At 42.0% G+C, this 26,838-nt stretch overlaps 3 protein-coding genes across 4 annotated transcripts in view; 1 reads left to right on the forward strand and 2 right to left on the reverse strand.

The window, feature by feature from the left end:
* LOC106581836 (OTU domain-containing protein 7B) overlaps positions 1 to 11,282 on the reverse strand; it is a 35,824-nt gene extending 24,542 nt beyond the window's left edge. Inside the window, exon 1 of the mRNA XM_014164243.2 lies at positions 11,048 to 11,282. The gene's annotated coding sequence lies outside the window, so the exon portion shown is untranslated. The remainder of the gene's footprint in view (positions 1 to 11,047) is intronic.
* Positions 11,283 to 18,989: 7,707 nt separating this feature from the next.
* LOC106581844 (RNA-binding protein 8A-like) lies at positions 18,990 to 22,772 on the reverse strand. Of its 2 annotated transcripts, none has more exons than XM_014164255.2 (6): positions 22,619 to 22,772; positions 21,737 to 21,796; positions 21,526 to 21,603; positions 21,173 to 21,309; positions 19,843 to 19,979; positions 18,990 to 19,554 (listed from the first exon to the last, which is right to left on the reverse strand). In XM_014164255.2, the coding sequence occupies exons 1-6, from the start codon at positions 22,683 to 22,685 to the stop codon at positions 19,506 to 19,508; spliced, it is 528 nt and encodes a 175-aa protein (XP_014019730.2). In that variant the 5' UTR covers positions 22,686 to 22,772; the 3' UTR covers positions 18,990 to 19,505. The 2 variants fall into 2 exon arrangements, with proteins under 2 accessions (XP_014019730.2, XP_014019739.2); XM_014164264.2 differs by having other exon boundaries at positions 22,625 to 22,768.
* A 2,218-nt stretch (positions 22,773 to 24,990) lies between these two features.
* Positions 24,991 to 26,756, forward strand: LOC106581855 (type-4 ice-structuring protein LS-12). Its single transcript, XM_014164277.2, has 4 exons — positions 24,991 to 25,170; positions 25,523 to 25,591; positions 25,904 to 26,021; positions 26,344 to 26,756. Exons 2-4 carry the CDS (start codon positions 25,546 to 25,548, stop codon positions 26,615 to 26,617), a joined length of 438 nt encoding a protein of 145 aa, XP_014019752.1. The 5' UTR covers positions 24,991 to 25,170; positions 25,523 to 25,545; the 3' UTR covers positions 26,618 to 26,756.
* The last annotated feature ends 82 nt before the right edge of the window (positions 26,757 to 26,838 follow it).

Here is a 26,838-nt window from a genome sequence, read left to right on the forward strand (position 1 = left end):
CAATGACCTTGGACCACAGAAGGTATTTGCACTGGTGACAGACAATGCAGCGAACATGAAAGCTGCTTGGTCTAAAGTGGAGGAGTCCTAACCTCACATCACACCCATTTGTTGTCGTCAAGTTTGACAGTCTCCTGGAGGGGAAGGAGTCTCTCCAGGAAATGGCCATATCAGTCTGCCGATATGGACAGCCCCATCAAGAGGATCCTCCTGGATGATGTATTTTGGGAGAGAGTGGTAAGCAGCCTGAAACCTATAGCAGTAACCATTGCATGGCTTGAGGCAGACAATGCCATCCTGTCTGATGTTCAGACTCCGCATGCAGATGTAAGAAGAAATCCGTACTGCCCTGCCCACTTCACTGTTGCTCCAAGCAGAGGAAACTGCAGTTCTGAAATACATCAAAAAGCGTTAAGACTTCTGCTTGAAGCCCATACACGCCCCAGCGTACATGTTGGACCCCAAGTATGCTGGCAAGAGCATCCTGTCTGGTGCAAAGATCAACAAGGCCTATGGTGTCATCACTACCGTGTCTCACCACCTTGGCCTGGATGAAGGCAAGGTTCTTGGCAGTCTGGCAAAGTACACTTCCAAGCAAGGGCTTTGGGATGGAAATGCAATATGGCAGTCGTGCCAACATATCTCATCAGCCACCTGGTTGGAAGGGACTTTGTGGATCTGAGGCTCTTTCCCCTGTTGCCTCCATCATCCTCCAAATCCCAACAACATCAGCCGCCTCAGAGCACAACTGGTCCTTGTTTGGGAACACACACCAAAGCAAGCAACATGCTGACCAATACATGGGTTGAAAAATTGTGGCCAAAAATTGTGGCAAATGTGAGGCTTTTTGAGCCAGACAACGAGCCATCCCCAACAAGGTTGGAAAGTGAAGAGAGGATGAGGCCTCAGAGTCTGATGTTCAAGAGATGGACATTGAGGAGGTTTAGGGAGAAGACATGGAAACCTGAGAGTAAGACAACCAAAGCTTTAGTTTCTACACTATCATTTTACAGATGTATGTTGAAAATGTTTTTGGGAGATGTGATGCATCATTCAATATTCCCTTTTGTTGTTCAGTGAAATCATCCCATGTGAAGAGTCAAGTCATTTAATTAGAGTTCAATTTGTAACTCAATTATTTTTTTTATTGCTATTGGAAGGATTTAATCATTTGAAATTATGTCTACTTATGATAAGGTAAAACGTTCATGTTTCTGTTTCCATACGACATGGTAAATATATCCAATGCAAAAAAACATTACATTTAAATGGTATTAACATTAATTTGCATACATTTCCATATATTCCCATTAATTCCCACAGAAAGTTTCCACCTCTGAATATTCCCCAAAATGTGCAACCCTAACAACATCCCATCCGAAGGAGGCTATAAAACAAAGTGGCATCAAACATTGAATGGCCTAAGGGGATCCCACGTGTTGTCTAAGCCTGCTGTAAGCATTCAGTGACGCTTGCTCCCAGTCTTCCCTCACTCCTTAAATACTCAAGCTTCTCATTCCATGTGATAGCTAATGGTCAACCCTGTAAGTTGTACTGTGAAAAAAAGAAGACTTTACATTTGTACAGTTTGTTACCATAGCTAGAAATGCATACAGAATGCCAGCCCCTTATCTGCAAGGTGTCAAAATTACAACAGACTTTTCACAGCCTAAAAATACCACTCCATAATCATGAACCAAATATAGCACCTCCCCTCAGTGCAAAGTTTTTAAACAGCAGACAACTGAAAGAAAACAGGCGGGAAACAGACAAAAAGTTCTGGCGAGCAAAGAAGACAGCTAAGCTATGTCTGCAAGTGTCATGGCTCGGGAAGCTTGTCTACAAGAAAAACAAAACATCCCTGATAGGCTACTGCTCTTTCTCTCTGGTGTATCTGCTGAACTTCAATGGGTAAATGGGTTATGCCACTAGTAAGGTGTGCAGTGTTCTCTGACAGTGTAGGACTAGCTACTGCAGGCTTTTCAGTAGCAACTGACAGTGTAGGCTAACTCCAGTAGGGTACAGAAGTTAGGGGACCTGGTAGTCAGTCACTCTTTTTGGCAGACAGAGGCCCGATTTCCTCTTGTTGACATGCACGGCGGCGTGGTAGTAACTGCCAAGTTCAAGCAGTTAAAATGGGCAGAGTAATGGTTTTCCAGAGAAACTGTTTATCAAGTGTCGGAGAGCTGATGTCATGGCTAGCCAAGCATTTTGTGGCCAAGGTCTCAACGAAGTTTCACTTACCCACAAACTGTCTTTCGCAAGTGAGGAAAAGGATGTCTCAAACACCCCCCCCCGTTCCACAATTGGTGGTGTGGGTCATGTGCAAGGAGTATTTCAGAACAGCCTGTTCTCTCCTCTCCTGCCACCATGCTCCATTGGGCACTTTATTAGAGCTGCCCAGTACCTGGCTTCAGAGGTAACCCTGCCCTGTGCCCAGGGTCTGTCGTTGTAGTCACACCCAGTCATCAACAGTCAAGCAGTGCTAATTAACAGCCACTCATAGCAGACGGCTTCAGATGGGGATGTGGGGTGCCGAGGCAGCAGCCAACATCACTGACGCCCCTGACATATCCTCTGACCAGTGCTGTGTGCCATGCAGTGCCGTGCTGTGTCATGCCACACCGTGAACGGTGGTGCTGACCCATGCCACACCGTGAACGGTGGTGCTGACCCATGCCACACCGTGAACGGTGGTGCTGACCCATGCCACACCGTGAACGGTGGTGCTGACCCATGCCATATTGTGCCTTGCTGAGGACACACGGGAGGTTCACAGAGAATGGTCGCAGAAAGGGAGTAACAGGACAATTTACGAGGGCATGTTTGATTTGTGTGTGTTTTGTAATGAGACTAGGCCTACACTTTGTTCCCATCTGCTTACATGTCAATGCTCTTCAATGCTGTGGCTAATCAAAATAATAGAGCTTGATTCTGTCAGCTGCAGAGTGCGAGCAGAGCGCTGCTATGCCAATGAAGGACTGCAGCACAGAGATATGCAGCAGAAGTGTTTTCGTTGGACTCAGGGAACAATCTGCCCTGGTTTCAGTATTCCCGGAGCACTGCCAACCTAAACTCAGCACACCGTGGGCGGGAACTCCTCATACGGCACTAGCTGCTTTTTGTTGATGTCTTGTCTTTGTGCAGAAATGCCAGCTTCTGCATCGTCTGCACTGCTAGCCTATTTGGATGAAATTTGCAATCAATATGAAATTGTGAAATTAAGCAATAACACAAGAGAGGGTGTGGTACATGCCCAATATACACAGCTACGGGCTGTTCTCAGGCACGACGCATCACAGAGTGCCTGGACACAGCCCTTAGCCGTGGTATATTGGCCATATACCACAAACCCCCAAGGTGCCTTATTGCTATTATAAACTGGTTATGAACGCAATTAGAGCAGTACAACTAAATGCTGTCATCGCCGTGGTATACGGTCTGATATACCCCAGCTATCAGCATTCAGGCCTCTAACCACCCAGTTTATAAAAGCAACTAAAACCCTATGGACAGTAAAACCTGAGGGCAGTAAGAGGAATGAGACTGAATTCAAACATTTGTACCAACATTTGCTTTCCCCAGTAGCTCAATATTCAAAGGCCATCAATGTCTTGTGGATGCCAATGAGACTTCACAAAACAATGAGCTAGGGCTTACATAACTCACATTTAAAAGGGTGGGAGTTAGCTTTTGCAGTAATTTATGCATTACTCCTTCACGCATATCAGACATTTCTTAGAAGCAAACCTGCATCTTTGGCTGCACTGCTCTGTGGAAACAACCACAAGACTAAGCAATAACAGTACACATCTGACCATATTACAAAACCTGTAAATTAAGTCTTAAAGTAAAAATCACATATATATATATACACATACATACATACATACATACATACATACATATATATATATATATATATGAGATTTTTATTTTTTATTTTTTAAGGAGGCAACAATAGCCTTCTTGTAGAAAAACACTGAAAACAAAAAAAGGTCTATATTTGCAATTGTTTAAAGTCCTACCATTATGATCAGAATGGGCAATATTGAACTTGATATCTTGAATGTTAAGTCACCCATTGAAATTAGCCTAAACGAATTATGATTAATGCAGAGTTGCGCCTGTGGATCTCAAGTCAGAATACCGTCAGCCCAAAATGAATTGTAAATGATCTGTTATAGAATTAGCCTTGCTCTCTGAAAACACACAGAAAATAACTCATTTTCAACATAAGGTAGACCATCCTATGTATGTGCAAGGCCTACCGAACCTGTATGCAGTCCGCGGCTAGGCTAACGGCAGAGGTTAAACAAGCATTAGCAGCAACAGGCCTGGGCACTAATGCTCATGCGAATCCCCACGTGATGCTGGCTTGGCAGTCAACGCAGTGAGGTGGCTTTACTCGCCCAGGGCGAGAGGCTCCTCTCCTGCAGGGATAGGATTACTGCGGTCCTGGATCTAGAGTGGAGAGAGTGGGAAGGACTGCTGTTGTGTAGTAATGGCAGGGTGAGGAGCCAGCAGCCATGTGATCTTACCATGGCTTTCTTCCGGGTAGAGGGCCCAGTCAAGGGGGATTGTGGATTTTTTTTTTATGTGAGAGGGCAAAAGTATAGCCTGGGTCTCCATTCACCCCACTATTAGGCTATACCCATAAACCGGTTTGACCCGGTTGGCCCATCTGTAGAGCGATGCTGAGATAATATTGGGGATGCTTCAGAAAAGCAAATCTGGGAGCATGTGTCCCATTGTTTTATATCAGTGGAACTCAATGTATTCAACATCCTACAATCATACCACAGTGATGCCTTTGTGAAAAAGAGTTGGCATAGCAAAGTTGAGTACAAAGACGGCACATAAAATGGTAAAATAACCAGTCAGAGTATCCCAAAGCATAGGGCACACACACCCAGTCTCTGGTTGAACACAAAGGAAGTAGGTACTAGGTAGGGCCGGGGTGCAATTGCTGATGCTTGGTTTTGAAGGCCTCGCCACCCTGACACAAACAGCCCTGGGCCCTGGCTGCTGTGTCAAAGGGCTGGCAGGCATCCAGGGGAGGGTGGGGCTGAACAGGGTTTTATGAGTCGCTGTCTGGGTGCACAGGCTCTCAGAGACAAGCTTCCTATTGATCGCCCCCCTGCTGAGGAATCATGGGGATGTTTTTTCTTCCAAAACACATCTGGTACTGTCTTGTTTGGACCATGCTGTGTGCTGGCAAACAAGGATGCAGGGGTGCATTGTGGTGGAATTCTAGATGTCATGGTCATATAGTCTTATGAAAATGTATGGAGTAGACTATATGTGCTGTGTAAAGCAGTAAATTGTGACCACCAGAGAGAATCTGAAGAATAAATCTTTGCCTAGTTAGAGAATTTCATCAGAGGCTAGCAGGATGTGTCCATTCATATTAACATTACATTTTAGTAATTTAGCAGACACTTATCCAGAGCGACTTAAAGTTAGTGCATTCATCTTAAGGTAGCTAGTTGAGAACCACATACAGTATCACAGTCATAGTGAGCAACAAGGCCCAAGTAATCTCGGTTAACCCAGAACTAAAGTCTTCCGGAATTGGTCAGCTGCTCAATTAAGTTCTCCCAACATGATGAAATGCCCATGTAGGCCACCTCTGCCCTGTTATTTTCTGGAGTCCGGGTTAACTTTGGTAACCCAAGGTCTGACCTTCCTGATGAAAGCAATGAAATGCCTCTGTTGGCTGGAATATTAAGCTGGCAACAACTAGGGTTGAAGGGGCGATTCCTGCATGCATGGGCCTACTAAAAGCCTAGATATGCATTGCATTCCCTTCCCTGTAGCATTTGGTCGTGGTAGGACAAATTACAATCCTTGAACACAGACTAGATAGAGGCAATAAGAGACGCATGGTCATGCAGTTGTCCCACTAACCTGGAGAAGCACTCAGCTATTTACTTATTAATCTGACCTTGTTTGTGGGGGTAGAGGGATCCTATGGGGATAGTTTTAATCTACATGGGCCTGGCACTGAAGCTGACACTGGATCCTTGAAACACACTCTTACTGAACAGCTGTTTGGGGGAGCCCAGCGAGAGACCACTAAAATTGTATCTCTAGTCTAGGTGTTGCTGCGGCAGCAGGGTTCCACATTGAAATATAATATTCAGTCTCTACTACCACACAGAGACAGTCAAGATGGCTAAAGCCAACCAACACAATGGAAGGCTAAATGGCTCTGTGAGAGAGGGTTTAGGCTTAACTCATAACTTCACATAGGTAGGGCTTGAGCATTTATAAACTGTACAGTGACAAACCATTTAGACTAGAGCTTGGAGAGTGCTAGCTAAAGAGAGTGGAAAGAGGGAAAGGATCCTGAAGGACAAATGGATGGACTCCAGGGTTTTTTCTCCACAGAACTGTCCGAATAAGACATGAGTGCTCACAAGGGAACTGCACACAGATCAGTCATGTGTGGATGACTTCACTGTGTGTCACACATAAGCTAAAGGACACCAATAAATTAACCAAGCACACCCTGAAAACTTCCACAATGCTCAACTGGTGATAAAACCGAAGCGAATTATGACGTCACCAGGTCAATAGGATAATCCTTTGCCTTGATGGATTATGGCGATAATGCTCTCTGTCAGTGTCATGTTTCTCCCACCTGTGATTCAGCCAGCCATCCAGTTTGACATAGTGTAGTGTTTATACATCACAGGGCAATTTCGAGGCAAAAAACAAACCATTTGAATGTTGGTGGAGAAGCATGAAAAGTTGCAAATTAAGCTATGAACCACAGATTTGCCATGTTTCATTGTCAAGAGTCAAAGGGCTCTACGCAAAACAATTAGTGATCACTGTCAAACAAATGCCATTCGAACACCATTTTGTTCCATGTGATGCTGTCATTTTTAATTGTTTTTTTTTGTGTAATGTTGGGGGTTACCCTGGGGGTCAGGTGTGGGGCTACACCAATGCCATGATTACTGTATGTATGTATGTATGTATGTATGTATGTATGTATGTATGCATGCATGTACAGTGGGGGGAAAAAGTCTAGTCAGCCACCAATTGTGCAAGTTCTCCCACTTAAAAAGATGAGAGGCCTGTAATTTTCATCATAGGTACACTTCAACTATGACAGACAAAATGCGAGAAAACAAATCCAGAAAATCACATTGTAGGATTTTTAATGAATTTATTTGCAAATTATGGTGGAAAATAAGTATTTGGTCAATAACAAAAGTTTCTCAATACTTTGTTATATACCCTTTGTTGGCAATGACACAGGTCAAACGTTTTCTGTAAGTCTTCAAAGTTTTCACACACTGTTGCTGGTATTTTGGCCCATTCCTCCATGCAGATCTCCTCTAGAGCAGTGATGTTTTGGGGCTGTCGCTGGGCAACACGGACTTTCAACTCCCTCCAAAGATTTTCTATGGGGTTGAGATCTGGAGACTGGCTAGGCCACTCCAGGACCTTGAAATGCTTCTTACGAAGCCACTCCTTCGTTGCCCGGGCGGTGTGTTTGGGATCATTGTCATGTTGAAAGACCCAGCCACGTTTCATCTTCAATGCCCTTGCTGATGGAAGGAGGTTTTCACTCAAAATCTCACGATACATGGCCCCATTCATTCTTTCCTTTACACGGATCAGTCGTCCTGGTCCCTTTGCAGAAAAACAGCCCCAAAGCATGATGTTTCCACCCCCATGCTTCACAGTAGGTATGGTGTTCTTTGGATGCAACTCAGCATTCTTTGTCCTCCAAACACGACGAGTTGAGTTTTTACCAAAAAGTTATATTTTGGTTTCATCTGACCATATGACATTCACCCAATCCTCTTCTGGATCATCCAAATGCTCTCTAGCAAACTTCAGACGGGCCTGGACATGTACTGGCTTAAGCAGGGGGACACGTCTGGTACTGCAGGATTTGAGTCCCTGGCGGCGTAGTGTGTTACTGATGGTAGGCTTTGTTACTTTGGTCCCAGCTCTCTGCAGGTCATTCACTAGGTCCCCCCGTGTGGTTCTGGGATTTTTGCTCACCGTTCTTGTGATCATTTTGACCCCACGGGGTGAGATCTTGCGTGGAGCCCCAGATCGAGGGAGATTATCAGTGGTCTTGTATGTCTTCCATTTCCTAATAATTGCTCCCACAGTTGATTTCTTCAAACCAAGCTGCTTACCTATTGCAGATTCAGTCTTCCCAGCCTGGTGCAGGTCTACAATTTTGTTTCTGGTGTCCTTTGACAGCTCTTTGGTCTTGGCCATAGTGGAGTTTGGAGTGTGACTGTTTGAGGTTGTGGACAGGTGTCTTTTATACTGATAACAAGTTCAAACAGGTGCCATTAATACAGGTAATGAGTGGAGGACAGAGGAGCCTCTTAAAGAAGAAGTTACAGGTCTGTGAGAGCCAGAAATCTTGCTTGTTTGTAGGTGACCAAATACTTATTTTCCACCATAATTAGCAAATAAATTCATTAAAAATCCTACAATGTGATTTTCTGTATTTTCTTTCTCATTTTGTCTGTCATAGTTGACATGTACCTATGATGAAAATTACAGGCCTCTCTCATCTTTTTAAGTGGGAGAACTTGCACAATTGGTGGCTGACTAAATACTTTCCCCCCCCCCCCACTGTATGTATGTATGTATGTATGTATGTATGTATGTATGTATGTATGTATGTATGTATGCATATATATATATATGATAACCTTTGTATGCTTGCAATGCGCAATGATGGAAAATTACTGGGTAAATGGAGATGTACTGCTTTAGTTCTCAGGCTGAGAATTGTCTGCACCTGCTGATAGTCACCCAGCCTCAAGGCCGAGATAGTAAAGTGAGAAACCACAGTCAAGACATGTTTTCTCATCTTAGATACTTTGTATTCAATCCAATGCAACAATGTTAAGATATGATTGACGGTAGGGTCTGTGTTCTCCTGTTTCGCCACACAGATCTTTACTATAGACTACTGAGGTACTCTGTATGTGAATCTCTGTCTGCAATTGCATTTTATTACTAAAGAGTTTTATACCAAGGTTCCTGTGTCTGTGTCAGCTATCTGGAAGAGTGATTGTTAAAGGAGACTGACATCACCTCATGCAAAGCACCACCCAACAGTAACATATTTGACATTCACAGTGTCTTAGTTGTACTTGAGAATCTCAATATCACAGAGGGACACTATACAGTCTCCCCAAAAGATGGCCTCAGGTGTTCTGTGTGACGCTGTATGGATCAATGCGTTCCTTGAAAAAGGGAAGACTTGCGTAACGATGCAAACTTGCACTCACACCCTAGCAGTCTGCTCACTGAGGAACACTCCTCTTGCCAGTTAGCCCTTCCATTTTTCCTTTCCAGCATCCCCCTGCATTGCCATTGAAATGAGTAGAGGTGGGAGGGCTAGATGCATTTCTTCCTCCCACTGCAAAAAATAGATCCCTCAGAATTCCACTGTGCTTGTGCGCTCCCTCTGAATTCTACTTGTACTAATATAAAAGGCATTTGCTGCATCTGTCCCTTTTGTTTTCTCTCCCTCTCCTCAAGTGGTAGCTCGATCGACTAGTGTTTTAATGCAAATGGTCACAACTTGAATGACACCACAATCACACAGTCTTGAGCGTAAATTTCCTGCCAAAGCACAGATATCAGAACAAATCCCCAAATTATGCTTCATCTGGCAATGATGTTATAATGCATAGTGTACTTGTAGTGGGAGGAAGACAAGCATGGGTTCTGGTTCAAGTGCATACAAACAGCAGTCAGAAAGCTGCAGGGAAGGTAGAGTTGATAAGGGTTAGTCTTCCTCATCTTCTAACAATGTGCCTTCTTTACATAATGAAACAGAGAGAAGGCCCTGTAGGCCTAAGCAGTGAAGAGCCTGTCTCTCTGTCCTACTTTTATGTTGCAGGTTGTCTGCCGACACTAGACAACAAGCAAACAAAATAAATTGTAAATAAAGAGCTGAATAATTCAAGTCTAAGTGTAATGATACCCTTTCATTGTAGTGGTGTTGGCAATGGCGCAACGCATAGTTTACATAATGACGAGAGGTCTTTAAATAAACACACTGTGGAGCTGTCAAAGCCTATGTCCCTGGCTTCAAACATCCAGGGAAGAATATTAGTGACCTAAGAGTGTCATTGAAATGTATTATCAATGTTTCACAGTTAACTAAGCAATAGCCTAAATACAGGCAAATATTAAACTTTCTGGGGTAAATAACTATAAAGCAGGAGTCCCTTGCATTGATATAGCGTTTGATACTCTGCATGTCTATGGCTTTACTTTAAACTTTAATTACAGCAAGCAACAGGGCTACGACATCCTGAATATTTCACCAACAATTGACTGACAGAGGCCTCCCGTTTGAAGTTGCTCATTCCTCAAATGGATTCATAGGCGTAACGTTAGATGGGGAGAGGATGATACAAGGAGAGAGTTGTAGGAGGATACAAGGAGAGAGTAGAATGGCTAACTAGTCAGCTAACGTTAGCCCAATAATGTAACGTTACTAAAGGAGCCGACTGGTGTGTGTATATCGTCTATGAATGGGCTAAGCGTTCGTTAGCTAACAAAGCATAGTACATTTTCGTCCTATCCTTTTCTGGTTAACTAGGCAGATGGGCAAGAGAGAGAACTAGCCAGCTAGCTAATGTTAGCAAAGTTATCCTGGACGTAGTTAACGTTAGCTAGCAAGGCACAGTAACCGAAGCGACATTGTTAACGTGACTTGAATTAAATTGGAAGCTAACGTTATAGCTAGCTATCCCGTTAATAAGTTACGGTAACAAGTCTAGCTAGTTAGATTGTAGCTAAATTAGTTAGCTAACTGGGCTGACTAGCTAACATCAGCTATGTTAACTAGTTGGTAAATCGAACCCGCTATGTTTCATGTTTAGCCGTCTAGGAGTCTCCAACTTAAAACGTACCATTCCAACTCATTAAAAAGGTTCATACAAAGCCAGCTACGGGTCGTCCTGTCCAAAATGTTTCCAGCTAGCTATAATGTTACAAGCTAAAGTCGCTAGCAGTTGAGTGTCCCTTGTCTGCTTACCTTGAGCGGCCTCGCAGACATTTCTTTCATCGTCCCATAACGGTCCTCCCTCTTGACAAATACTGTGAAAACCTCCACCTTTATTAGACCAGTTGTTCCTGACTTTCAGCTAATCCAGAGGTTGCAGTCTACTGTAAATCCAAAACAGGACTCAACGACAAAGTAGTTTCTTACAACAACAACAATGTCAACCAAGGCGCTTCTGAGTCGAGCCAGCTGAGGTAGCCAAATTATGTCGCCTGCCAATCGCAAAACAGACTGATGTTGACTGCCAATCCAAAACACCAATGACCACACGATAGTTTTTGACTGAAATGTCCCATTGTAGCTAACGTCAAATGGAAACGGGAGAGGAGGGAACCTTCATACGCCGATTGGCTGCAGAGAAAGGAGAGGTAGGCAATCGTTTCAAGGCTTAGGGATGGGGCGGGAACTGTTCCTTCGATGAGGTCATCTGGGTGATGTAGCTAATGTGCAAACTTGTGCCTTCAGTATTCATACCCCTTGACCTATTACACATTTTGTTGTGTTACAGCATGAACTCAAAACGGATGACATTTTTATTTTTCTCACCCATCTACACACAATACCCAATAATGACAAAGTGAAAAACTGTTTTTAGAAATGTTTGCAAATGTATTGAAAATGAAATACATTCATATCTAATTTATATAAGCATTCACACCCCTTTTCTATGACACTCCAAATTGAGCTCAGGTGCATCTAATTTCCTTTGATTGTCCTTGAGATATCACTACAACTTGATTGGAGTCTACCTGTAGCCAATTCAATTGTTCGGACATGATTTAGAAAGAAACATCCCGTCTATATAAGGTCTCACAGTTGACAGTGAATGTCAGAAGATTTTGAGACAAGACAAGGGTTTCCACCGGGCGCCAAGTCGAGATGACCTGTAAGATGGTGGACAGGAAAGAAAGGAGGAAAGTGGAACATATTATGCGTAAATATGGAGTTGGGGGATTTCACAAGCCTTCTGGAAGATATGATGAAGGAGAAGATGGCAGGTGGAGAAGAAAAAAAGGAGAAAAGTGTAACATGTTTTGAGTGAATATGGAATAGAGGATCACACAGAACTTTTGGAAGAGCTACAGAAGGAAATTGAACGTGACAAGAGTGAGGATTAATTCAATGTGGTGGCAGGTGCAGTGGTAACCGCCGAAAAGGAACTGAGTGTAGAGGGAAGCGATGTTGTGAGAAAGGTTGCCATCAAGTGGAAAAAGAGGGTTATGTGCTCCGGTAGCTCAGAGATGGAACCTGACAAGAGTGAGGGTGAAACACGTGCGGTGAGGACCGCCAAGTTCGTTCCTCGTCCCGATGATGACAGGGATGGTTCTGTCCCAGTGGGAGTGAGATTTGTGGAGAGAATGGATCCTTGCATTCTAGCTGATCCATATGTGGTGTCAGGTTGGGTGGAGAAGAGGTTGGTGAAAGTAACTCGAAGTGGACTTTATTATGTTTCCTCTGTCCAGAAGGAGCGGGCGCCCTGGACTACGGTACTAGGGACAATAACTGTGACTTGCTTTGCTCTTCAGAGCAGGGCACCGTTGAAAGGAGTGATAACGTGGGTAGCATTAAGTGTTGAGGAAGATCAGCTTTAATGGAAGATTCCTAGTGTCTGTGACACCCGTCGTTTGGTGCGACGCAGACCCGGTGGAGAGCATGGTGAAACAGAAGACATTGTCTGACCTGCTGAGTTTTGAGGCAGAGTCTTTGCCTGACAAGGTCAAGTTAGGATGTGTTAGTTATCTCGAGAGAACCAAAAATAGTACAGTGTTTTAGGTGACAAGCTTATGGTCATGTTGCAGTAGTGTATAGGAGGGAGATTGCTAGATGTAAGAAGTGTGCAGTAGGTAATGAGATAAAGGAATGTGAAGTATCGGTGGAGAAAGTAATGTGTGGAAGCTGTGGGGGTGCCCATGGGGCTGGTGATCGGAGGTGTCCGGTGAAAGAAAGATAGGTTGCCAGGGTCAGAGTAGTACTGTGTGTGTGTGTCCGTGTGTGTGTGTCCGTGTGTGTGTGTACGCTGAAGCAGTGAAAACAGTGGTAGAGGAAGATGGGTACAGGGTGAGGGATCCTGAAAGGATTCCTGGAGTATGCAGAGACCAATCGAGAGGGCTGGGAATAATATGTGCTTCAGTAAGGTGGGTTTCTTAGCATTCATAGCCATGGTTGTCAACTGTACTGCATAAATGGAACGTAAGTCACAGAAAATAGAGGTTGTGTGGTGACAGCTGCAGAGAAGTACTTGGGATAACAACCTCTCCCTCAACGTGATCAAGACTAAGGAGATGATTGTGGACTACTGGAAAAGGAGGACCAAGCACGCCCCCATTCTCATCGAGGGGGCTGCAGTGGAGCAGGTTGAGAGCTTCAAGTTCCTTGCTGTCCACATCACCAACGAACTAGAATGGTCCAAACACACCAAGACCGTTGTGAAGAGGGCACAACAAAGCCAATTCCCCCCTCAGGAAACTAAAACGATTTGTCATGGGTCCTCAGATCCTCAAAAGGTTCTACAGCTTCAACATCGAGGTGCATCCTGACTGGTTGCATCACTGCCTGGTACGACAACTGCTCAGCCTCCGACTGCAAGGCACTACAGAGGGTAGTGCGTACGGCCTAGTACATCACTGGGGCTATGATGCCTGGCAACCAGGACCTCTACACCAGGCTGTGTCAGAGGAAGGCCCTAGAAATTGTCAAAGACCCCAGCCACCCCAGTCATACACTGTTCTCTCTGCTACCGCATGGCAAGCGGTACTGGAGTCCCAAGTCTAGGACCAAAAGGCTTCTCAACAGCTTTTACACCCAAGTCATAAGACTCCTGAACAGCTAATCAAATGGCTACCTGGACTATTCATTGTGTCCTGCCACCACCCCACATTTCTTTACTTATCTATTGTTTACCCCTTGGTTGCTGCCATAGAGTTACATTAGAAGTGCCCATCCAAGAAGGCTCAAGGTCATTGGCCACAGATAAAATGACGTCAAATCAAGTTATATCTACCGTAGCTTTGACTGGACTGATCATGTCAACATCATACTTTCAAAATCTTAGCTAGCAGTCATCATCATGAATCAAGTCAACAATCTACTAGCAAATCCTTTTCAATCCTTGTCATATGAAAATAAATAATGAAGAGAAATTATAGAGAAAACGTATCGGTGCTCATCGGCCATTGGACATAAACATTACACAACAAGTTGGAAATTGCAAATTCAACAATGAGTGGTTTGGAAGGAATCAGTGGCTAACTGCAAGCATTGCAAAGCAATCACTAGCCTGCTATTCATGGGAGTGGGTGTGTGGTCCAAGTCTGGGTTTAAGGGTCTCTTTTCTAAGCTTAAAATGATAAACATTCAACATTGGCCATGCTGTCAATCCAGCAAAACAACTGGAAACTCGGAAGAAAATGAGTACAGACTGGAAAATACGTTTTGAACGGTCATCCAACTCGTAATTGCAAGTCGGGAACTCAGGCCTCTTTCTAGAGCTCTGACCTGAAGATCACTGACATCATCATGTTTCGACCTTGTTTTTTTCAGAGTTCCCAGTTGTCTTGAAAGCACCATAAATCCAGAGAATGCCAGATATTGATGACAAAATTTGATGACAAAATTTGCCCACGAAGGACTGCCGCGCCACCTTCTTGTTCAAGTGAGCACAGCACAACAAGGTGAGTCCAAAAATGTATTGTATGCTGCTGCTTAAGTGATGTAATATGCCAGGGAGATATGTATACTGTAGCTAAGAAAGTAATACTAAGTGTATTTTGTGTAGTAAGCTGTTAATAGCCCATGTGCCTCACCCTAATAATTTGGTCCCTTTTCCCCTCATAACTTAGCCTAGTGTTCAGACTTGTTGGTGAACATTTATTCTATAGCCTGTTTTATAGATATGTCATCGAATAGTGTAAGAGCTTTCATTGTCTGCTTATATGCCCCCTTTATTTATCCTACGGTTCTGGCTTGGTGTTCAGGGAGAATAGGGTCCATGTGCTGAATTCGGTCACTGTACATTTAAAAGTGCTGAACAAATAGTTATATCGACTACGTCCGTCCTAGCTCGCTCATTAATGTCTTAATCGAAATGACGGATTGCTTCTTATCCTCTCGTCGTCCCCTTATGCCATAGTTTGTACTTCTCAATTGTCAGTAGAAACCACATTTTATTTAAGCAAGTCAGCCATATCAGCTGTTTTTTTAAAGGTAATAAATGAGGCTGAATGAACAGTTTCACTGCCAGACAAGGCTCCACTGATAGCCAGGTGTAGCAGTGGTAAGGTGTTTGGACCCTGCTGCTGGGACTCTGCTGTTGGGACAGCTTTATGTAGGCCCTAACAGTTTGAGGGCACCGTTTGTTACCATTACAGTGCAATTAATGTATTGTTTAGTGTTGTGTAGTGGCTTTGCTGGCATACATCTAAAACAAAATGTGGTTTGCCCCACAAAGATTTACATGCTAAAATTGCCACTGGATAAGGCATATAACTGGGGATGGGTATAAAACAACAGTGATCTCCATCATTGGAAATTGAACAAATATGGAACTACCCAGACTCTGCCTATAGCAGGCCGTCCGACCGAACTGAGCAACCAGGCAAGACGGGCCTTAGTGAGGGAGGTGACCAAGAACCCAATGTCCACTCTGACAGAACTACAGAGTTCATTGTCTGAGATGGGAGAACCTGCCAGAAGAACAACCGTCTCTGCAGTACTTCACCAATCTGGGCTTTATGGGAGAGTGGCCAGATGGAAAGCACTCCTGAGAAGACACATGACAGCACGCCAGGGGCCTCATTAATATACCGCGCATACTGTATGTACAAAATATACCCCAAAATGTGCCTGCGCCAGTTTTCAGCGCAAAAGGTCACATTTATACACGCAAACCTCCATGCAAACTTTAGACCATGCATATGCTGGAAAGTAAGTATTTTGTGCAAATGTGGGATATGATGAAAAGCTTTTTTTAAAAAAGGGGTTTAACAGATTAACAAGAAAGCAACCATTCTTGTTTTAGATTTTATTTTTTGAATCTAAAATGATTATACAGCAATATTTTCCTTATTTATTTTATTTTCATAACCATTGAAAAGATATTCCTCACTTTTTCTGGCCATGATGGGTTCATATTCCTGAAGGAGCCATATAACAAATTACCATGTGCATCTCTGATTTAATTTGACCTGGTAGCCTAGTAAATATATAGGCTATATGTATTTCAGGTTTTGTAATATCATAGGCAGTGCGGTTTATAATGCCGGTATACAGTTGAATTTAATATTTTACATTGAAGTAGGCCTATGTATCAAGTTTATATTGTCATGTGCAGAAGTACAGTGAAAGGCTTTTCTTGCTTGCTCTTTCCCAATGATGCAGTAATGAATATCAATAGTAGGCCTACTATAAAATATAAATAAAAAAGTAAACTAGAACAAAAACACACGAGTTTGTCCTATTTTATTTAGGTTTGGTGGAAAAGTCGATGCAAAACATTGTTGAAATCAAACGATCTGCTGACAGGTCCACGACAATTTGCCATGGTTTTCACTAACGCATACATTCCTTTTCCAGATACAGCATAAATGACAGATAAAGATTAAAACATTCTGCCAACACAGTAAATAGGCAGGTAGTTTATGTAACATATTTGACAGTATGGGCTGCTGTGCCACAGTATGTGCTATAGGAGTGCGACATCATTTCCTATTTAATCTCAGAGACTATAAAAATATAAACACAATCTATTGATAAACGAAATATTAAACAACAATTCATCTTTTGCATGTGTTGGCCTAATGCTAATAGTTGCAAATTATACAGCAAATAAAGAGCGTTATTACAACCATAAAAGATGAAAGGAGGCGTTTCATCTAACTAATGCTAGTTCACGCAAGCACAGTTTTACTACAGGTCTGATTTATAAAGGAAACATGTTTATAAATGTCAATATTTGTATCTGCACTGACTTTTCAAAAATGGCGCAAGCACATATTTATTGTGAAATTTACATAACTGTTATGAGGCCCCTGGAGTTTGCAAAAAGGCACTCGAAAGACTGAGATCTTTAAGACAAATGTAACTCTTTGGCCTGAATGCAAAGCACTATGTCTGGAGAAAACCAGGCACAGCTCATCACCTGTCTAACACCGTCCCTACCGTGAAGCATAGCTGTGGGGATGTTTTTCAGTGGCAGGGACTAGGGGACTGGTTAGGGTAGAGGGAACAATGAATGAAGTCAAATACAGGCAATTCCTTGATGAGAACCTGCTTCAGAGTGCAAATGACCTTAGACTGGGGCAAAGATTTGCATTCCAACAGGACAATGATCCTAACCATACAGCCAAAGCAATGCTGGATTGGCTAAAGAACAAGAATGTGAGTTCTTGAGTGGCCCAGCCAAAACCTAAACTTGGAACCCATTAAAAGTCTTGAAGACTGCTGTTCACCGCCACTCCCCATCTAACTTAACAGAGCTGGAGAAAATCCATTCTAGATGTGCAAATCTGATAGACATACCCAAGACAACTCAAAGCTGTAAACGCCACCAAAGGTGCTTCAACAAACTATTGACTCAGGGGTGTGAATACTTAAATTAGCAAAGATTTCTAAAACATGTCTCCACTTTGTCATTATGGGTATTGTGTATAGATGGGTGAGGGAAAAAAGTATTGTTTTGAATTCAGGCTGTAACAAAGGGGTATGAATACTTTCTGAAGGCACTGTACCTGTACATTTCATTATCTTGCATAAAGGTTGATAGATTTATATACATATACTGTACATACATACATCGCAGGAGGCTGCTGGGGGGAGAATGGCTCATAATAATGGCCGGAACAGAGCAAATGTATTGACATTAAACACCTGGAAACCATGTGTTTGATACCATTCCACTAATTCTGCTCCAGTAATTACCACAAGTGCCACCAACCTCCTGTGATATACTTAAGCAATAACGCACGAGGGGGTGTGTTATATGGCCAATATACCACACCCCCCGAGGTGCCTTATTGCTATTATAAACTGGTTACCAATGTAATTAGAGCAGTTAAAAATAGTTTTGTCATACCCGTGGTATACCACGACTGTCAGCCAATCAGAATTCAGGGCTCGAACCACCCGGTTTATAAATATACATATAAACTGAACAAAAATATAAACGCAACATGCAATGACTTACAGTTCATATAAGGAAATCAGTCAAAATAAATAAATTAAACCCAAATCTATGAATTTCACATGGGAATACAGATTAGATTTTTTATTTAACCTTTAACTAGGCAAGTCAGTTTAAGAACAAATTCTTATTTACAATGACTGTCTACCCTGGGCCAATTGTGCACCACCCTATGAAACTCCCAATCACAGCCAGATGTGATACAGCCTGGATTCGAACCAGGGACTGTAGTGACACCTATGCATATGTTGGTCACAGATATGTTTTTAAAAAATAGGTTGGACACACTGCCAAATTCTATAAAACAACATTTGAGCAGCTTATGGTAGAGAAATGAACAAATTCTCTGGCAACATTCCTGCAGTCAGCATGACAATTGCACACTACCTCAACTTGAGACATCTGTGGCATTGTGTTGTGTGACAAAACTGCATATTTTAGAGTGACCTTCTGCCCCCAGCACAAGGTGCATCTGTGTAATGATCATGCTGTTTAATCAGCTTCTACACCACACCTGTCAGGTGGATTATCTTGGCAAGAAAAATACTCACCGACAGGGATGTAAACAAATTTGTGCATAACATTTGAGAGAAATACTGGGATCTTTAAATTCAGATCATGGAACCAACACTTTACATGTTGCGTTTATACTTTTGTTCATTCAGTGTACACACAAATATATAGAAATAAAAACATTTGTAACATCCTAACAAAACATAATGACCATGGCACACATGATTCACTTAAAAATGCTTTATTCCCATGTAATACATTAAAGGCCACACAAATGCTCAGATTCCCAAAAGCATCTTAAGGCTAAGTTCATCATGAAAACCAAGGATCCAATGGTTCTAACAATGAACTTAGCCTTAATATGCTTTTGGGAAACATGGCCCAGAACATAACCAAATTAAACCTTGAAACAGAATAGATGGATCCATAAGAAAAAACATACCACTACTTTAAAACAGTTTGTTGTTGATGCAAACAAAGTTTCACTGATCAGTGTATTTGGTGTTTTTTGTTTCAGTAAAAAAAAAAAAAAGGCAACCCTACCATTTTGTTGGAACAACTCATAATTTTGGCTCTAAAGCACACTTGTCAGGGCCATTTGCAATTAAACAGTTGATTACCATAGAGACATCAGTAAAGTTAACGCTATTACAGAACGCAAATGTAATTAAAAAAAATAACCCTTTCAAGAGCAGATGACAACAGTCCTTGCTCAGAACTGGGGCTACGCTAGGTGGGGAATCAACGTCGTCTCCTGTCTGGACTCCTGCTGCGTCTACGTCCACCACCCCTGTGGGGAACAGAGGGACGGTTAACTCAACAAAATCATTTACAACACTTCAAATTTACACTTAATCAGTCATTTCTCTTCCCCCCCCATTCAAGTCATGCCTCTGCACCCATTCTGTTCCCCTCTTCATATTAGACCCAAACAAGTCTCATCTAATACTTAAAATGTGAAATGGAGATATTCCAAGTTAAGCTCTGGGTTTTGCCCACTTGTTTCAAGTGTTCTCACAGCTCCAAACCCCTACAGTTACCCTCCACAGCAGACTACCGCTCACTCTACGACACTCACCTCCTCTTGCTCTTGGGTGGTCCTCTGACAAAGCCCCAGTCCACACTGATAGGCTGGCCCATCATGTCCTGGCCATTCAACCCTTCCATGGCTGCCTGGGCTTCTTTGTACGTCTCATACTCCACCAGCGCATAACCCTGTGATAATAATTGATGAGCAAATCCATGAGAAAGTCAAATTCTAGTCTTAATATTGCAATGAGAAGGGCTTACCCTTCTTGTCATAACAGTCGCAGGTCAACACGAGTACCTCTGTCAACCCAGACTAAAAGGGACAGGAAAACATACCGCAATACAGAAATGGCAGGTGTTGCTGTATTCCTAATTATCCCACAACGTAAAACGGCAGATCGAGGTGTTCGAAATGCAGCTAGTTCTTAATTAAACAGGCTTTTGCGTCGCCATGCTAGGTAGCTAATGCAGCCCATTGGATTCCCTGAACGTGTGATGCCTAAGGTTGAGATGTGCAGCTGCAGGAAGTGTTGTGGAATTCAATGCCCTGCTATAGTCCAACCACATCGTACTTAGTAACCAGTTAATGACTGTACAGACATTGGAATGGCAAAAATGGGTGAGGAGAATGCTTGTCAAATCCTAAATTAAACAGTGCTTCAATTGATTAACGACAATAACAGAATTTCAGTGATGGAAAAAGTACTAAATTGTCATACTTAGGTAAAAGTAAAGATATCTTAATAGAAAATGACTCAAGTAAAAGTCACCCAGTAAAATACTACTTCAGTAAGTCTAAACGTCTCTTGTTTTAAATGTACACTGGTGGAAAAAGCACATAATTATCATACTTCAGTAAAAGTAAATGCTATACATCAAGACTGCACTTTTTTTTCTCGAAGCAAACAAGACTTAATTTACAAATGCAGTGTGTGTTTAGTGAGTTCGCCATATGAGAGGCAGTAGTGGTGACGCGTTATTATTGATAGCTGCGTGAATTGGACCATAATTTTGTCCAGCTTGAGCATTCGAAATGTAGCAAATACTTGTGTCAAGGAAAATGTACATATTTTCTTTAAGAATGTAGTGAAGTAAAAGTTGTCAAAAATATAAAGACACCGCCCAAAAAACAACATTACACCACCCTATAATTTTATGTCTGCTTTGCCATAAAGGAACTATTTCAACAAAAAAGCACATTGCCATTTGTCCATGTTCAGTGTAATGCTGCCACCTTGTGGCTTAAAATAGCAGTGCGCAACAAATTACACAATTATGAAACTCTCAATATTAGCCAGGTAAATTAACCCTGGCAAAACTGGCCAAGCAACAAACACCAAATTAAAATGTGCTGTGTAGACATGGGGATTCGGCCTAACCTTGAGGTAACCCGTTCTTCGGTCCAGGTTCAGATGTAGGTTTTTGATCTCTCCAAACTCCGCAAACTTGTCGTGGATGTCCTCCTCAGTGGCCTCTTCATGTACCCCAGTCACGAAAAGGATCCAACCCTCCACCGCTGAGAGAATCAAAAAACATGTCTGTGTTAATTAAATAACTGCCTGTATGGTTAACTAGGGCTACCACCTGCTATAACACAATATTTAAATTAAACTCGTATTGTTATGAGCATTTTAAAACTTGGAACGATGTACAAAACCACCGTTTCAAATCAACCCCCCATTCAGAAGTGACTGAAAAAGAATGTCCACCCTAAATTCATCATGGCACTTACATCTCTGAGGACCTGGCTCGTCTCCATCCTGCTCCACTGTATCATAGTCCTCTCTCACTCTGGACCTCGCTCCCTCCTCTAGCACAGCAGAGAACAAAGGGAATCATGCATCCCACCCCAAACACACAATTGTACACTGTCATACACTATTGAAAAATTGGAGAAGTAGAATACAGCCAGGTTAGGAGTCAGAACTGCAGTGGTAACTCACCTGAACCAAAACCTCGTCCCTTTCTCCTCTTTGCCTTCTCTTTTAACTTGTGGATGCTGTCTGGGGAATGAAGACATTACAGACACACATTAGTGAACAGAAAGTTAACTAATGACTTAGCTAGAGTATACCTAACTAATGAATAGCCCTTTTTAAAACAGCTAGCTGCAGTAGCTAACTCGACAGAAAAAAAGATCTAATAACTACGTTAGTTGACAAGTTATTACCTTGACCTCACAGTTTACAAACAAATGAATTAGCTAGTTTGGTGTAGTAGTTAAGTTAGCTAGATTGGTCACATACAAGTTGAAAGGGTGTTAGCTAACATTAACGTTAGTCATACGTTAATTTTAGATTGGTCTAACGTTAGCTATACTAGGTTAGCTAATTTACTAGCTAACGTTCAGTAGCTCACACGCTAATCGCCATCGGTTTACAATAGTCGACAGAAGAAATGCTGATTATGTAGTTGGTGAGTTATTAACACTGATCTCGCAGTTTCCAAACAAATTAACTGCCTACCTAGCTACCACTTGTGTTAGCCAGATAGCTTGCTAATGCGTTAGCACAACCTACTCGCCATCTTTTAACAATGCCAAACAAACATTTATTGCAGTAACTGGAAGAGTGGCAACTGTACACATTCGCTAGCTAACACCTATTGTTCAAACGAAATAGGCACAATTCAAAAAGGTATTACCAACACTACATTAGCCAAACAGCATGTTTGAATGGTTGCAACTAGGCCCAACAGTCAACACGCATCCACGATTTACGGATACTATTCACTCAGTTAGTCTAAAACTCCCCAAATACGCTCTGTTAGTGAGTCCATAAGCAAGCACAAAAAACCCCACAGAACTACTGTTTAATAAATTTTACCATCACCATCCTCATCCATAGCAAAATCCTCTCCTCCCGCTTCGTGAAGATCCAGTACGTCCGCCATGTTGTTAGCTACTGTTTTTGCGCTGATGCGCGTGAACGTTGATGATATCCGGGAAGTATCGCTGCCTGGGGAGTCTTCATTAGTCGGATTCCGAGTTCAAAATGTTTCGTCTGTTGCTAAACGTTTTGCAACGGAAATTAAAGTTTCTATATGACAAATGCAGGTTGGTCCCGTTCTGTTTGTTATGTTCGTTTCCCTTTGGTTTCTAGAGTAAACAGTAAACGGGTTCTGTTAACGGAATCCGACTAATGAATACACCCCTGTTATCAGAGACGCTATAGAAAGCATATAAATATAATCCAATATATTATAACTAGAAATGTGAAATAAATTAATACATGGGTATGGGCGTGTATTGTTCCCATCGAATTATTTGTGTCAGTTAGTTTCAATGTATTAGTTGAATTTCACAGATTTAAATGGCAGGTAGCCTAGCGGTTAAGAGCATTGGGCCAGTAAACGAGCTGACTAGCTGAAAAAATGTCGATGTGCTCTTGAGCAAGGCACTTAACCCTAATTGCTCCTGTAAGTCGCACTGTGTAAGAGCATCTGCTGAATGACTTAAATGTAAATTCTTTGAGCAGGGACAGCACAGCACACAGCACAGCACCTTGGGAAAATGTCATCATAAAAATTAATACATCACATAACCTTGAGATGTTTGGTTACATGGCTAGAGGTGAGTTAAGCTGACTGCGTCCAGGATCCACCAAGCTGCCAGATGCCTAGAGAGAGAGAGATCTTCCTCGACAAAATAGGCTATGCCTTTCTGTAGGAGAGTTGCTGAAAGTACCAATCTCAGCACAATATTTTCCCATTCCCTGTAGTGAATCATAGACCCCATACAAAGAAAGATGCAGAGATGGAAAAATAATGAAAGAACTTGGAAATACAAAAAGTACTTTATCCACTAGTCGGAGGAGGGTGATATTTATGAGAAATTGCTAAATCAACATCTAGGGCACATGTCACATTGGGATCTCTGGTCCATCCAATCTAATTTGCTGAGATAATTACATTCCTAGGAGAGATACAAAATAATGAATGAAGAAATATTACATATTTTCTCTCTTAATGATGTGTCTTTCTATATTCATTCATGCAATGTGCAATTTATTTACAGTATGTCAGAGGATCATTCTTGCTGTATGTATGAATGATAATATATATCATCATTACTTTAGATTACCCAGTAGAGAAAAAAAATCCAACAGTACAGAAAAAACTGGACATTGACCACATTAAACTATATAGCATGCGACTATGGGAGCACATGCCAGTATCTATGTCCTCAATCTACAAACTGAATAGGAAATGTCTGCTCTTTTGCTGACTCTAACTGATCTAAACCAAACCATAAAACAATGAAATTACCATTAGTTTCACATTTTTACTGAAATAGATGTCCTCAGCAATAACAAGTTCATATACAAGCAATGTATCTACCATTCCCCTGATGTGATGGGTTTATCTGAGGCCCTCTGTGTTTCTGCCTGGTACTGTAACAGTAGTAATGTGCAGTGAGGCAATGGCTGATGGAACGTCCGACCTGGAAGGTAGAAAAGGTGTTGTCAGTCGTGTCTTTTTGTTGTTGTCAATCAGTCTTTTTCTAATGTGTGTTTAATGGCTGAGTAATAAAGACTAGCTCTTTAGAAGGGGTCAATTCAAATTGAAGTCAGTCAATTCAGGAAGTTATTTGAATTTAAAATCCCCAAAACTTTTGACATAAACAGCATCCCCTTTTCAGTTTATTGAGAACTCATTGACAACAGATGCCCTTTTTCAATTGTTGTTTACTGGTATCAGCCAGACTAGAACTTATTGCCTTCGATTCAAATGGACCCCAACCCTACACTACCAAGCTTTTCTCATTTGTGTTGCTGGGAGTTACTTCCCCAAAATCAATGTTATTTTTCTATAAAAATGCTAGCTCTGCCAATCATTTAGAAAATGAGTTAATAAAACCCCAAAACATTGGAAACAAATGAATGAAGGGAAAACAAAATAATGCAACTTCCTACTGCCATATATTTTAACCCAAATGAAAAGAGGAGGTTAACCTAAAATGCATACCCAAATAGTAAAACAAATTGGCATTGAATTTTTTTGGGACAAAACATTGTTCAAGAAAGAGTGAATCTATTAGTGATTGCATTAAGCCTACACAATGAAGGGATGATGGGATAGGTTGGCTTGAATGGCACTTTTTGATTCAACCAGTAATACGTGTTTTAACTGTGGTGCAAGCACCTTATCTCGAACCCAATCAATACACACACTTGGACTTTGTGTCATTATTAGGACAGGCAACACATCAAGGTTCATCAGCCAACGCTACACATTTGCACATTCCACCTCAGGTCACTCCCTTACATGTTGTAGCCAATAAGATTTGGGCCAGGCCCCTTTTGTCCAGCAGGAGCTATAAAACCCCTTGGCCCCAGACACAAGGTACTGTTAGGTCCAAGAACCACCAGAAGTAAAGGTAAGTCTTCCATGGTTTTCTCTGTCTGATCCCAATGTCTCAGTATATTGGTTTAGCACTTAAAGTTTAGCCTCATATTTATTGTGTGTCTTTTTGTTAGTGTAGTAGCCTCAAGAGAGATACATCAAAGTACTGTAAAGTTTTCATTATGACTACATGGTTAAATATGATGCCAATTTCTACTGCGATCTTAATGTGGTCAGAGTTTCATCACATTTACCTGGTTTCACCTAGGATAAGTGCAACTTCTGAAAGTGAACAGAATATCATTGAGTGTCAATCGTCATGTAGTGTACGATGTTGCATCTGAAACTCCCTGTTGTCGTCCTAATCCTCGTCTCCTCTCCTATAGATCCACCTTGCCCATCAGCAATCATGAAATTCTCTCTCGTCGCCGCCCTTGTTGTTGTGCTGGCCATTGGTAAGAATTCATTACATAAATTGTTCTGCAACAAAGAAAAATCTTTATGACTTTCTATCTTATCTGCATATATACTTAATACTACTCATGAATAGCAATTGAGTAACGCATAACTGATAAACAAGGTAATTCAGAGGATAAATATTTATTTGAAAATCAAGCCCTTTACTCCTCTGCTAATCTATAACCTCTTTAATCATAACTACATCCATCCTTGTTTTCAGACTGAATTAATACTGTGCGTTATAAACACAATACTCTGTGTGTAGTGAATGTGTGTAACTAAGTGTGTTTTCTGTGTGTGTATGACAGGCTGTGAGTCCAGTTCCCTAGTGAAGCGTGACATCCCTGCTGAGATCGAGACTCTCACAAAGTACTTCCAGGACGCCATTGAGACAGTGAAGTCTCATGAGCTGATCAGCCAGGCTCAGTATGTTACTGACCACAACATTCTTCCAATATAATAGAATACTTATCTTGAGGGGAGATTTTATTGCAGATCAACAAAATAAGTACCATCAACTCTGTATGGAGTTGAATCTCTTCACGTTTAAGATATCAAGTCATTCTAAATAGAACACTCATTCAAATTGTTACTATTCATTTTATTTATTCGTAACATTGTACTTGACAGGGATATTACATCTTAAACATCTCTGTTTTCACATCAGTACCATACAGTAAAGCTAGCTTGCTCCCTAAGCCTACAGCTGTTGGAAAACGTCTCTCTAAGTGTGTCTCTCTACCCATAGGGGTTACCTGGAGGAGGGTAAGACTCAGATCACGCCTCTGACCGACAAGATCCAGGAGCATGCTGAGAAGATCCAGGAGCAGATGAAGCCCTTCGTCAGTGACATCGAGAAGCAGGTGCGTCCCATCGCTGATAACCTGCAGGCCCAGTTCATGCCTCTGGTCGACAAGATGCAGGCCCAGTTCAAGCCTCTGGCTGATGACTTGCAGGCCCAGATGGAGCAGCTCTTCCAGACTGTGGTTGACCAAACCAAGGCTCTCCTCCCCCCCCAGTAAAGCTAACATTACATCCCCATAGAAAGGAAAAAACATCTCCACCTTGTCTGTTTCACCTGTGTCAAGTCCAGCTCGCTCCTTCTCTTGACATCATCTTGAAATGATGCTGAAATTTCACCAATAAAAGGCTTGAAAGGTGGCCATTTTGTCTGTGATTATTTTCTCTATAATTCACATGGGCACATTGCAGATTAAATGAATACACTGTGTACTGCTGTGTA

Source organism: Salmo salar, chromosome ssa02 (genome assembly GCF_905237065.1).
Source record: "Salmo salar chromosome ssa02, Ssal_v3.1, whole genome shotgun sequence".
Classification (NCBI taxonomy): domain Eukaryota; kingdom Metazoa; phylum Chordata; class Actinopteri; order Salmoniformes; family Salmonidae; genus Salmo; species Salmo salar.

Bases quoted from the DNA above. Each gene is read 5' to 3' on its own strand.
- LOC106581855 (XM_014164277.2), top strand. From the start codon at position 25,546: ATGAAATTCTCTCTCGTCGCCGCCCTTGTTGTTGTGCTGGCCATTG. The intron at 25,592-25,903 runs GTAAGAATTCAT...TGTGTATGACAG, and splicing joins TGTTGTTGTGCTGGCCATTG to GCTGTGAGTCCAGTTCCCTA. The intron at 26,022-26,343 runs GTATGTTACTGA...CTCTACCCATAG, and splicing joins GAGCTGATCAGCCAGGCTCA to GGGTTACCTGGAGGAGGGTA.
- LOC106581844 (XM_014164255.2), bottom strand. From the start codon at position 22,685: ATGGCGGACGTACTGGATCTTCACGAAGCGGGAGGAGAGGATTTTGCT. The intron at 21,604-21,736 runs GTGAGTTACCAC...CTGCTGTGCTAG, and splicing joins GGGACGAGGTTTTGGTTCAG to AGGAGGGAGCGAGGTCCAGA. The intron at 21,310-21,525 runs GTAAGTGCCATG...TGATTCTCTCAG, and splicing joins CGAGCCAGGTCCTCAGAGAT to CGGTGGAGGGTTGGATCCTT.